The sequence below is a fragment of the Octodon degus genome, unplaced genomic scaffold, assembly GCF_000260255.1.
Source record: "Octodon degus isolate 3935 unplaced genomic scaffold, OctDeg1.0 scaffold00020, whole genome shotgun sequence".
Taxonomy (NCBI): domain Eukaryota; kingdom Metazoa; phylum Chordata; class Mammalia; order Rodentia; family Octodontidae; genus Octodon; species Octodon degus.
Window position 1 is genome coordinate 1,857,024 of NW_004524596.1, and position 12,800 is coordinate 1,869,823.

The 12,800-nt window shown below is 44.1% G+C and overlaps 1 protein-coding gene across 5 annotated transcripts in view; it reads left to right on the forward strand.

The window, feature by feature from the left end:
* Rasgrp3 (RAS guanyl releasing protein 3) overlaps positions 1-12,208 on the forward strand; it is a 120,951-nt gene extending 108,743 nt beyond the window's left edge. For 4 of the 5 annotated variants that reach the window (XM_023711239.1, XM_004627607.2, XM_023711240.1 and 1 more), the window contains exons 15-18: positions 1,984-2,020; positions 4,905-5,030; positions 5,306-5,667; positions 10,332-12,208. In XM_023711239.1, coding sequence (XP_023567007.1) covers positions 1,984-2,020; positions 4,905-5,030; positions 5,306-5,667; positions 10,332-10,340 — 534 coding nt within the window. In that variant the 3' untranslated portion in view covers positions 10,341-12,208. Of the gene's footprint in view, positions 1-1,983; positions 2,021-4,878; positions 5,031-5,305; positions 5,668-10,331 lie in introns of those variants that run through there. The other variant, XM_023711241.1, reaches the window with a different exon arrangement.
* Positions 12,209-12,800: the final 592 nt, after the last annotated feature.

Genomic DNA, 12,800 nt, shown 5'->3' on the forward strand with positions numbered 1-12,800 from the left:
GCAGGTGCTGTGCCACTGAGCTGTACCCAGGTCCCCCAAATAACTTTTAAGGCTCAAAGGAATCTGTCTTAGTTACTTTTCTCTCATTACTCACAAAATACCCAACATCCAAGGTTAAAGGAGGAAAGGTTTACTTAGCTCACAGTTTGTAGAGCTTTTGTTCTCTACCGGGCTCTGAGCCAGGGTGAGGAGCAGAGGGGCAACCATTCATGGTGGCAGAAGACAGCAAACTCAACAATGTAACCCTAATAGCATCTATATGTCCCTTTTATACTCCATCCTGGAAGCTGGGATTAGGGCAGTGCCAAACAATCAGTGATTGATCCGGCAATCACCCAACCTTCATCCCAGCATTGCACCAACCATCAATCACGTGCCCCAGATTCATCTGCCTCTGAAAAAGACCCGTATAAAACTGCATGAGCCTTTGGGGGATATCTAGACCTCAACCATAACAGAATCTTTGAGCTCTCCCCTGGCTGAATTTCAATCAGGTAGAGGAAAGGGGCAGTCTCGTGATGCCCTTCATCTTGGCAGCTACTTACTCTCCTTAGAGGACCATGATACCCATTGCCACTGATGCACTGGGGACAGCACCCACTTACCCAGTACCTGCTGACCTGCCCTGCTTCTCTCAGCATTATTTATTAAGTAAACAGTAGCCACATACCTAACCTAATCATGCAAAGGTTGAGCTGCAGCTTTTCTACTTGAGTTAAGCCCATTTAGTAGAGCAGAGCCAGGTACAATAGATGTTTGGTGTCTGTGCTGCCCAGGTGCAAGTGCTGCTGGAGGTAAAGGAAGTTACATGGCAAGGCCACCTTCCTTGTGGCATCTAGAAGGAGCCCCAGGACATCCCTGACCTGCCCAGACAGATTCGTTATGGAACCCAGCCCTCCCATCTCTCCTGGGCATTTGTTACGTTGAACAAACCAACATTACAGTAACTTGGCTTGAGAGTTTACTTGACCTTTTATTCTAGAACCAGGCAATATTTTGTTCTATAAAAAAGAATGAATGGCCCAGTGAAAAGCATAGGAGGCTAGTTTTATAGATAGAAAAGAACTGAAGAAAGCAGAAGCCACAACTGTAAAGCAAATTGGTCAGATCTAAGTTACTTTCCTGGTTAGGCATGGAAAAGAGAGACAGAAGAATAGAAAAAGAACTCATTGGTAAACTTCAGGTTCTCCTTTTTGTTTGTAAGGATAAGAGCATGGGGAACTTCATTATCATGAGGTTAAACTGGTCTGTTTGGGAAACTTGGCTGTAGTCTCTCAATTTCTCCTGGTTTCTGGGAAGGTCAGATAGAAAGTGTAGTTTCCACTTGGGAATACGGAACTTTTGTATGGGTGAGTCTGGTCTATTGGAGCCCAGTTCAGCATCTTAGTCCAAAACAAGGACTTCTTATAATTTCTATTTTATAATCACTTCCTACTTATTAACCACATGGTTGGCAGAATCGGTGCATTTTCTGCATCTCCCGCAGCCCTGGCACAAGCCAGGCACAGAGCACATTGTAGATCCTCAATATGTGACTAAGTAAGATTGCTTCCTCTTCTGGGTTCTTTAAAAGTACTCAGAAAATAAGCACAAAATCCACATTAACAAGTGCACTCCTTAGATCGCTGCATTTCCTGTTGACGGAGCAGGGTCTTCAAGGGTCACTAATACACAGACAGTGGGAAGGAGGGGCTCCCAGAGGCCAAGCAGTCTTTTCTCCTATAAATTCTGCTAAGCGCTTCATCAAAGCCCAAAAGAGCATCAAATTTAGTCTCCCATTCCACCTCCCACTTGGCTCTGGGGACGAAAAGGGAAGTGGAGCTCTGGTTATCACCACAGCTGGGTCTGCGCTCGGACAGGAAGGGTGTCAGGAGCAGCAACATCCTGTTTGTGCTCAGCGGGCCTGAAGCATCCCAGGACTTCCTTTGGTACAGCACTGATTTTGCCTCCCATTCCCTAACATTTCATTTTCTTTTGTTACAGCTTTGGGGCATCATCAAACAAGGATATAAGTGCAAAGGTAAAAAAAAAAAAAAAAGTTATTTTGTTGAATATTTTTAAAAATTTGCATTTGGGATAGGAATCAAATTTCCCGGGATAAACAAAGAAGCTGTTGGCTTCACTGAGAACTTGGGTCTCTTGGGCCACTGGTGACTGAAGGGAAAGGATCTCAGAAGGGGACCCTGCAGTTGGGAGGGGTGAAACTTTGATTTCTTTGTTTTTTTTTTTTTTTTTTTTTTTTTTGCGGAACCGGGGATTGAACTCAGGTCCTTGAGCTTGCCAGGCAAGTGCTTATTCCACTGAGCTATCTCCCCGGCCCCAGAAACTTTGATTTCTTAGCTTATTCTTTTTGGCAGAACCAGGGATTGAACTCAGGCTCTTGCGCTTGCCAGGCAAGCACTTATGCTGCTGAGCTATCTCCCCAGGCCCTTCCTTGAGGACATCAGACTACCCTTGTCAACACTGCAGACAGCTAGCGTTCACCTCCACCCCCGCTGTGAACCACTCCATGCAGTGAAGGAGGGACTGGGATTGGGCAGGGTGCACCCTAACTGAAATACGGGATATGAAACCCTCTTCCCTCAAAGGCAAAAACCCATACACAACCATTGCTTTCAACACGTAGGCACTTCTTCCTGTGCTTGAGTAGCTGCTCTTTTTCTCTTCCAGTGAATTCATTGATATATTTCCTTACTTAATTAAAATTTAGAAAAGATCAAGTCTATATTTGACAAATGCAGCACGCATGCATCTCAAGCATTTAGGAATGTGTTGATACACACACACACACACACACACACACACACACATTTTTAATAGGGATACTTTGGTTATCGAACTCAATTAGTTTCAAATTCCAGTTCAAATACCAAAATGTTTGAGAACTGAACATATTTTTCTCATAAGAAATAATGGAAAACCAAGTAATTGGTTCTGAGGCCCCAAAATTACACTTATAAATCCATTTTTCCAGGACTAACACATTTCACAATGATTTTTTTGTGTTATGTTTTTTAAAATTAATTTTATTGATATATTTTTAGATATACATGATACCATTCATTATTAAGAATCTGTACCTGTATATAAAAAGTATATCTTGATTCTTTTTTTCCCACTCCCCTCCCTTCACCTCATCCCCCACTTACAAAAGCTATGTTTCCACTTTTTCCTTCTTTCTTTCCTTCCTTTCCCTCTTCCTCCCACCCTACTGTTCCCTTCCCATTTGGACATTTTCTTCCTATTTCACCATATCTATTATACATTTTGGTCCTTTTTTTTTTGGTGGAACCAGGGATTGAGCTCAGGCCCTTGCACTTGCCCGGGAAGCACTTATTCCACTGAGCCATCTCCCCGGTCCTGATTTCTTTAACTCTATTGTGGTCCTCAAAATTTTCCTTTTAGCTTAGTTCAACTATCACTAGTTTTCTTTGGCAGCATGGTTGCAATAAAATACAAAAAAAGCACAATGACCAGGGTCTAACACACTAACACTTGCAAGCATTGTGTACCATCTGGGTGACAGCAGTACTTAGACCGAAGTGCTGCCCCTTTCTGTCCACAGGGAGAGGTGGCACAGGGCTTAGCACAGGGCTCACTCTGCCCATACAGGTTTTTTCAAATCAGATTTTCTGTTCAACAATTGAGCAATTCTAACTTTGCTGTTTGAATAGTGAAAAATTTGATCTTGGAGCATTGCGACAATAAAGGTATCATTATATATAGTAGTGTTTACTAAGTTGCTGAATAGTTTATACTGAGTTTATAGGGGTTCTTTTAAGAAGGTTATAGTTGGGTGTAGTAGTACACACCTGTAATCTAGCACTTGGGAGGCTGGGGCAGGAGGATTGCAAAGGCCAGTTTGGGTTACATTTAGTGAGACCCTGTCTAAAATAAACAACCAAGAAAACAAATAGAACATGATAATGCTCTTAAAAATATAATAAAAGTAACCAGCTATGGTGGTGCACACTGTAATCTTAGTATTCTGGGGAAGCTGAGGCAAGAAGATCACAAGTTCAAGAACAGCCTGGGGAATTCAGTGACTTAGTGAGACCTTGTCTCAAAACAAAACAAAAAACACCCCGAAGAATTGGGTATGTAGCTCAGTGTGAAGACCCTGAATTCAGTCTCCACATATGCCAGTGTCCTCTCACTCATAGAAAGAAAATACAATAAATGAAACATCTTTTTTTTTTTTTGTGGGACCAGGGATATTGAACTCAGGACAAGGGTTTCTTCTACTGAGCTATCTCCCCGACCCCAGAAACATCTTATACACAGATGAATAGTTAATTCGGATGAACATTGTTTACAATATAAACTGCTTGCATAAAGCATTTAGCCATAATTTATACATTTTGATGAAGTGAGAGAACTATAAGAATGAATTCATTGAAAGAAGAAAGGAAGCAGAAGATGAAATCTTCTGCCCTGGCACAGGTTTGGGGAAGTGAAGAATAAGAATTCTGACAGGTACAGAAGGAGGAACACCCCATCCTCCATGCCCAGCAGTGGCATGGCCCCCGAGAGTGCAGACAAGGAGGGAGCATCGTCCTTGCTCTGCAGGCCCCTTGGTGGGGACCCTCCTAGGCTGGGGGAAGAACCACAGCCAGCCAGCATCTGCACCCACTGCCAGGCAAAGGCCACGGCCTCTGGGGCTGGCTGCTCTGCAGGACCTTCAGTGGCCTGTGACAAGCTGAGTGAATACAGAGGCAGCTGGCTCCTTTCCAGTCCAGGCACATGCCCTGTGGGCATTCAGCAGGACTCCAGAGACTCAGCCCAGGGCTGGGGCTGGGGCTGGGGCTGGCTAGCAAAGGTGCCGCCACCCAGTCACGTTCAGTTGGCACCAGTCACATTCATGTGCTTCCCACTCAGCATCTGTGCTTGCTGGGATTTTTCAGACTGCGGAGCCAACTGTCATAAACAGTGCAAAGATCTCCTGGTTCTGGCCTGCAGGAGGTTTGCCCGAGCACCCTCATTGGGCAGCAGTCAAGGATCACTGCCTGGAAGCCCCTCGCTGCCCCCAGGTAATGACCTGTGCTTCTCTGTTGCCCAGTCCCTCTGCTTTCCTTTCCACACCTGCAGTGGTCAAACCCCAGAACCTGCCATAGGCAGAAGAGTGGTGGCTGAGCTCCTGGCCCCTCTCACTTCTTTCTGCTGACATGCAAGTCCCCTGTAGCTAAAGTCGCTCTGTCTCTGCTCGGGCTTGGCCGGTCAGACCCCTGCTATTCATGCTAATTTTTGATGGTTTGCTATCAAGGGGACACAAGTCAAATAACCATCACTCTCTGCTCCCTTGCAGCACAGGACGAGGTGTTTGAGTTTCCCGGGGACGGTGCTGGACCCCGGGATCTGGATAGCAGAGCCATCACTCTGGTCACCGGCTCTTCCCGCAAGATCTCTGTGAGGCTACAGCGGGCCACCACCAGCCAGGCCACCCAGACTGAACCTGTCTGGTCCGAGGCTGGCTGGGGAGACTCAGGGTCACATACCTTCCCCAAGATGAAATCCAAGTTCCACGACAAAGCAGCAAAGGACAAAGGCTTTGCCAAGTGGGAAAATGAGAAGCCCAGGGTGCAAGCCGGAGTGGACGTTGTAGACCGGGGCACCAACTTCGAACCTGACCAGGATGAAGGCCCAGAGGAGACCAGACAGGATGGTGAGGTCAGTGCTGGGTCAAAGCACAGATAAAATCAGAAAAAGAAGGCCCAGCGGGCTGTGGTGAGCACTACAGCGGGCATGGAAGGCCTTCTGATAGTTCTGAGAGCACCGTGGTTGGGAACCACGATGCAGCACCTTTCATGTTGCTATTGGCCACCCTGAACGGTGTTCTTTGGGCCTGTGTCATTATGCATAAACCGGAACTGGACTGAATGTGAAGTTCAGCGAATGTTGTCGTGTGTGTATACAGAAAGCCACCCCTGACCCAGTACGCCAGCGCGTTGCTGACTTTCCAAGGCAGAAGCAGGGCCCAAGCTCAGGGGAGACAGGAGAAGTAACGCAGTGGCAGGCACCTAAGGGGAAAAGGAAACTTGTGTCCCTACTAAAAGAGAGACTTTGGCCGGCATCACGGGAGAAGGGGTGGCGGGGGTCACACAGGGAAACCTCAGTTTCTATACAATGGCTCTTTTTCCAAACAAGAATTACGTTCCAGCCACCCAAACTGAACGACGGGGTGCATATGGAATTCGTTAGAAATGCTGAAGATACAAACTAATTCAAGATGGGGTTAGATAAATTTTATTAGTCAACAGTGCTTAGCGTAGAAGACAGAGGCTCTGCAGGGATTGGTGTCATGCTCCTAATGCGCACAGCGGTGGCACGGAGGGCAGCTGCTGCCTCCCTGCTCTGCCAGCTCTCAGCAGCACTGGGTGGGGCAGACTCTCGGACCATGCTGGTGTGCTGGATTCCAGCGGGGAGTCCACTGCACCCCTCACCTCTGGAGAATGAGGGACATAGTCTCCTTAGTTTCGCAAGATGAGAAAAACTCCAATACCTTGAACCAAAATCCTCCAGATCCTTCCTTATTAACAGCAATAAGAAGGCAACACACTGTTGCATCTCCAGTCGTAGGGGATTTATTTTAAATTCCTGCCCGCCCATTTCCCTCCTTACTCAAAACACTGTTAGTTTTCTGTTACTGTGGATGAATACTTGAGGTAAGAGGCTGAGAGGGGAAGAGTGAGGGAACGGGAGAGAAGCCCACAGTTCTCTTCCAGGATGTGTCCCCGATGGCCCCAAGCCCCTCTCTAGGCCTCTGGCCTCCTCATTGCCTCTACCAGCTTCACCAGAGCCAAACTAAAGACCTGGGCCTTTGAGACACGGATTTACACCATGGTACTATTTATTGTTTGGGATGCTGGGGATCTGAAAGGGGTTCCTGTGTGCTAGGCAAACCCTTCCCCACACTTTTGCCCTTAGCTCCACAGCTCTGACGTTTAAAAAACCTCTATATTGGGACTCGGGATGCAGCTCGGTGGTGGAGCGTGTGCTTAGCATACAGAACGCAGGGGTTCAACCCTCAGCCCCCGAGGTAAATACGGGGCCGGGCAGTGGCTCAGTACGATAAGCGCTTGACTGGCAAGGTAAATACATAAATAAATGTTAAAGTAAAACAATAAATCATTTTATTGACATATAATTCATGTGCCATGAAACTCACCCACTTAAAGCTCACAACTCAGTGGTGTCAGTGTATCTGCAGAGTTGTGCTTCTGTCACTACAATCCAAGTTTAGAACATGTTCATCATTCCACAAAGAAGCCCCGCAGCCATCAGCACTCTCCCTCCTCCACTTTGCCCTGGTCTTAGGCAGCTGATTTCCTTTCTGTCTCTCCAGATTTCCAGCACCAACTTTATTTTTAACGTTTCCCATACTAATTATCCTGGCGAATGCATCAGTAGTCCTACCCTTCCACTTCTGCGCCTGTCCTAGCACAGCTGAAGCTGAGATTGTAAAGGTGATTAACAGGTTCGTGATTTGGTGCAGAGAACGATAGCCTAGGGCAAGAGCTCTTAAGCTGGACTGAAAAATGCCTTCAGGAAGGTTCATAAAAATGCTTTTATAATTTTAATAGAAATTATAGATGGGTACATGCTGGGCAGACTTATCCATAGCGTTTAACAGATTGTCAAGCAGGGCACGGAGTTACTCATATTCCAAAAGAAAAGGAGAAAAGACAGTCATTGTGCAAGATTTTCAGAAGGATGCCAGAAATTGTGCCAGTCACTGTGTCCCAGCTCAGCTTGTAGAGACTATGTCCCAGAGTTTGTGGCTGCCATGGAAGTCTCAGGAAAAGCTTGTTGAGGGGCAGTCATAGGATGCCCCTCTAGAGCTCTTGAAGTGGTGTCCACCTCAGGGAATCTCTGAGTTCTGGGAATGCCTGCTCATGAAACTGGTCATGAAATCACCTCTGCCGGCTGTCACAGTTCAGGTGAGCTAAACTGGGCTCCTGATTAGGAGACATTCACAGCCCATTGGGTGCAGGCAGGTCACAAAGGTAAGACTTCTGATCATTAATCTCTATTAAAAAGTAGAAACAAAGATCTGAGTGTATCAGAAAAAAAAAAAAAAAAGAATTTTGCTCTTTGGAAACTGAATCTTCCATGTTCAGATGTCCTTAGTGTTTCAGTTTCTCCATCCGATAAATCATGGAGTTGGCTCACTGACCCCTAATAGCATTCACTCCACTTGGAAAAGACCAGATATTGCTATATAAAATGCATACATATGCTACACAGTCTCTTTCCCGTCTAACTGGGGACCAAGAAGGCATTTGGTCTTATTCAGGGAAAAAGGAAAGAATGTGATAAAATTATGCTCAACTGTTGAATATATAAATAAAGGAGTTTTCAAATTCAAGAAACTTTCTGCCAGCCAAGAGTACATAGATTCTCTAACAGCAGTGGAACACCCATCTCTGACAAAACACAGAAGGGGGATATAAATGAAATACCATCTTGTAGTGGAAAAAAAAATATATATATATATATGTATATACAAAATAGTTAGGTTAGATATACAGCTATTTTGTCTTAGTTCAATGAGAAGAACACTTGTGCTAATATTGTTTAGACAACAGATCATATTTACATCTTGTACTGTGAATAACTAATAAGACAACAATATGCAATGTATTAATTATTGTAACTGTCCTACTAACCTGTTTTGAAACTGTCTCATTGCTATTTCTCATTAAAATTAAAAAAATAAAAAAGAGTACCTAGAATGGACTAAATCAAATGAAAGATCTATTCATTAACTATTTAGTAACATATTTATCAATTGCATAATTAAAAATGTTACACATAGGTATCAATCCATTTTCTGTAGCTATAATTGAACACAACTGGGTAATTTTAGAAGTTAATTTAGGTCACACGTTCTGGAGCCAACAGCCAGGTGCTGGCATTTGGTGACATTGTCTTGCTGTACCCTGGCACGGCAGAGAGCATCACATGACCACCGAGAGCAAGCAGGGTGGCTCAGGCCTGCTTAGAAAGCTGGTCATGACATGGTAGCACAGGCCTGGAAGCCTCGCACGAGAGGAGCTCAGGCAGGAAAACTGCAAGTTTGGACCCAGCATGTGTAACTTAATGTCTTAGCCAGTTCATCTCACAAAATAAAAAATAAAAGGCTACAAATGCTGCTCAGTGTGAAGACCCTGGGTTCAAACCCCAGTATGCGTTCAGGGGAGATGTGTTTTTACAAAGCCCATAATGGCATCAGGCGGGCTCCATCCTCGGGACCCTGTCTAATCCAAATGTCCTCCAAGAGGCCCCACCTCCCCACATCATTAATGTAAGAACTGGGGAATTGACTTTTCAACACATGAGCTTTTGGGGACACATATTCAAACCCTAGCAGTGAAAGGTCTATAACCTGCGCATTTCCTTTGATGATATTCCAGGATTTACACTCATGTTAAAGCATAATTAAGTATTTTCAGTGGTAGTGGCTACCATCTCACTGGTGACCACTGAGCCTGTAGGTTACAGGGCAGGTGAAGGTTATTCCTTTGGCAGTAAGAATATTTCCTTTTTAGTTTCTCTCTTGTTTTCTATTATGCTAAATTAAATCCAGTTAATCAGTATGTATTTTAGGATTAGGAAATCCTGGACTAAACAGAATTAAATATTAAAGAATATATACATATAAACAAAATATATATACACAGTTCATACATATTATCTGTAAGATATACACTATATGTAAATTATTTCCTTATAATTTTTCTTAGTGCCCTTATATACAAATTTATGTTGTGGGTGTTTTTGGACTTTTGGAGATAAGAGTTTCATTATGCAGTCCAGGCTGGCCTTGAACTCACTTGGTTGCCCAGGATGGCCTTAAACTTGCAGTGATCCTCCTGTCTCAACCTCCCAAGTGCTGAGATTATAGGCATGTTGCCACCATGTCTGGCCTTCTATTACAGATTTCTAAGAGGGGAACCTTTAACAAGAAGAGCATGAGGGACTATGTTGTGGTGCACCATTAAGGAAACACTAAGAACACAATCTTGTTGTACTCTGGAAATCTTTAGGATTCCATGTGCTGGGTGGATGATGTGACCTGTGCGGTCCCTCTAAATCTTGAAATTGGGGCCGGGGAGATGGCTCCGTGGAATAAGCACTTCCCTGGCAAGCGCAAGGGCCTGAGTTCAATCCCTGGTTCCGAGAAAAAAAAAAAAAAAAAAAAAATCCTGAGACTCCCTTCCGATCATTTAAGTTCAATTCTTTTGAATCAAATTCACCTGAAAAACAACTTTTTAGAAACGCTTTTGTTAAATAAGATCCAGTTATGCAACAGGCTCTGATTTGTATTGCAGGATGGCTGACTTCAAGCTGGGGAAACTGAGGCAATCATGCTGGCAAGATGAGAAACTCTGGAGAACACGCCCATCTCAGGAAGTTATCTGGAAAGACACCCGCACATTTTCTGCCATGGGACACTGTGGGATCGCCATGGTTGGGCGATGGACAGAGGATTTATCCTAATAATGAACTATTTATTCAAGGTTCCTCCCTGCCCCAGTTAGGTGCCACACAGACTGTGCTACATAGCTAATTGTTTTCTCACTATATTTCTCTAGAGCCATTTATATACGGGTGAAATGAAAGCTTCTCTGCTCACACTTGATACTCTCAAAACTCAGCCTTTGCTTTTCTGTGAGCGTATTTTAATTCTGCGTACCTTTCGGGTGGGACCAGTACTCAATATCTTCTTGAAGGGCCAGGAAGCATCTCAGGCTTGGAATCCCGGAGTTGTTCTAGTGAAGATCATCTACGAGAAGCTGTGTATGTGTTCCTGCCTGGCACTCCCTACGATGTACAGCAAGCCACACGTATTTGTCTTCGAAGACTTAGCAATTCTGCATCACTAAGGGCTATGATGTAGCTCTGAATGTGTGCCTAATGCTTATAATAGCCCTGGGGGACAAATGAGCACGTGTCCCAGCTAGCTGTATGCTCTTCCTTTAGTCCTGAAATAGGAACAGCGATTGAGAAATCCATTTGTTTTGGGGAATATAACTTAGTAGAAAAGTCACTGAACAAACGCTAGGTAAAATGCAAAACCATGCCCAATTTTTAAAGTTCAGAGTATTTCTAAATTTTGTTTAAAAGATCTTTTTGGTTCAAATGATAACCCTTGTACTCTTCCTAATAAACTGCCACCCATAATTAAAGACTGTTAATTAAAAAGAAAGCCATCATAAATGATCTTGAATATTCCACTTATACTTTTTAAAAATATTAGTAATTTAAGTATTTTCCTTTGACCCAAAATGTCTAGATGTGGATCTATTTCTTAAATAATGAGACAGAGAGAGAGAGAGACAGACAGACAGAGAACTTGATTCAAGGTGTTCACAATGGAAGCCAGGTGCTGGTTGTACACACCTGTACTTCCCAGCACTTGAGAGGATGAGGCAGGAGGACTGCCCCAAGTTCAAGGCTACCCTAGGCTACATTAAGAAAAAAACCTTATTTCACTAAGAAAAAAAAAGCTGTTCAAAACAGAGATGGAATCGAGACCGTGAGTGAGTTGGATGACTGCTACAAGAGACCACGCAGAAACTGTTCCACAGACGTCCTTCATCCCCACGTCAGAAGGCCACTTTTTGTACATGGTCCACGCAGAACTGACTGTACTTGTGGAAGTTGCCCTTCTCTTCTCTTCCCTGCGGACATCTGAGGCAGATCTGCAGAGCCAGCCTTCTGAGTGCTGGTTCTGGACAGGGTCAGTGTGAAAGGCACAAAGACGGACGTGACTGGTCTCGGCCTCAAGGACTGAAAGCCGAGGACACCCAGGCTAGCTGGCTCCTGTGGTGTCAGTCTGCTGGGATAGGTAGGCTACAGTCACCTCTGTAAACAGCACCAGGGCAAACTGCCACTCTGAGATGAAGTAACTGTTAACAAAACTAAAACCAAAATGGTAACTTGAGCACAGGGAATGCTTAGTTGTGTTTTTTTTTTTTTTTTTATTTTATTTTAGAAAAAGGAAGTAATTTCAGGAAGAAACCTGTTAAGAATAAATGTGGTAGGACTGTTCTTTTTCTTCTCAGAGGAATTACTTCACTTCACACTTAATTTGGATACTTGTGTGTTTTTGTATCTAGGAAGAAGTTTCATATTGTCAATCTTCCTATTACAAAGATACTAAATGTACCCTGTACAAAAAATAAAAAGAAACCAAATGTATGTATATAAACTATGTGTGCATATCATGTGGGTACACATAAACACTAACACACAGCTATTGCTTTGCGGAGAAGGACTCTGAGCCTGTGAGGAAACGGCATGGTCACCTCTATTATATTATTTACTCATCACCAATGGTGAGCCGCCTGTCTCCAATCTATCAGTTCATATAATCAGTGATAATAAACACAATAGGTAAACCCACAATACAGCAAAACCATTGCGGACGTTTCCTCTGTTTTGTAGGTTTGAGGATCACTGTTTCCTTTAAAGACAAAACCCAAACCACATGAGTATTAGGCATGAGGGTAGGATTACTGGACACATCTATTGAGGCTTCCCTGAAGGATGGATGCTTCGGAACCAGAGTGGCTCTAAGAGGTGGTGGGCAATTCTGTTCCCACGTTGCTGTGCTAACAGCTACTCCAGGAGTCCAAGGGGTAGCTGTTTCAAAACGAAGGGGGAGGGGCCAGGGAGATGGCTCAGTGGACTAAGTGCTTCTCTAGCAAGCACAAGGGCCTGAGTTCAATCCCTGGTTCCGCAAAAAACAAAAACAAAAACAAAAACATACAAACAAAAACAAACAAACAAACAAA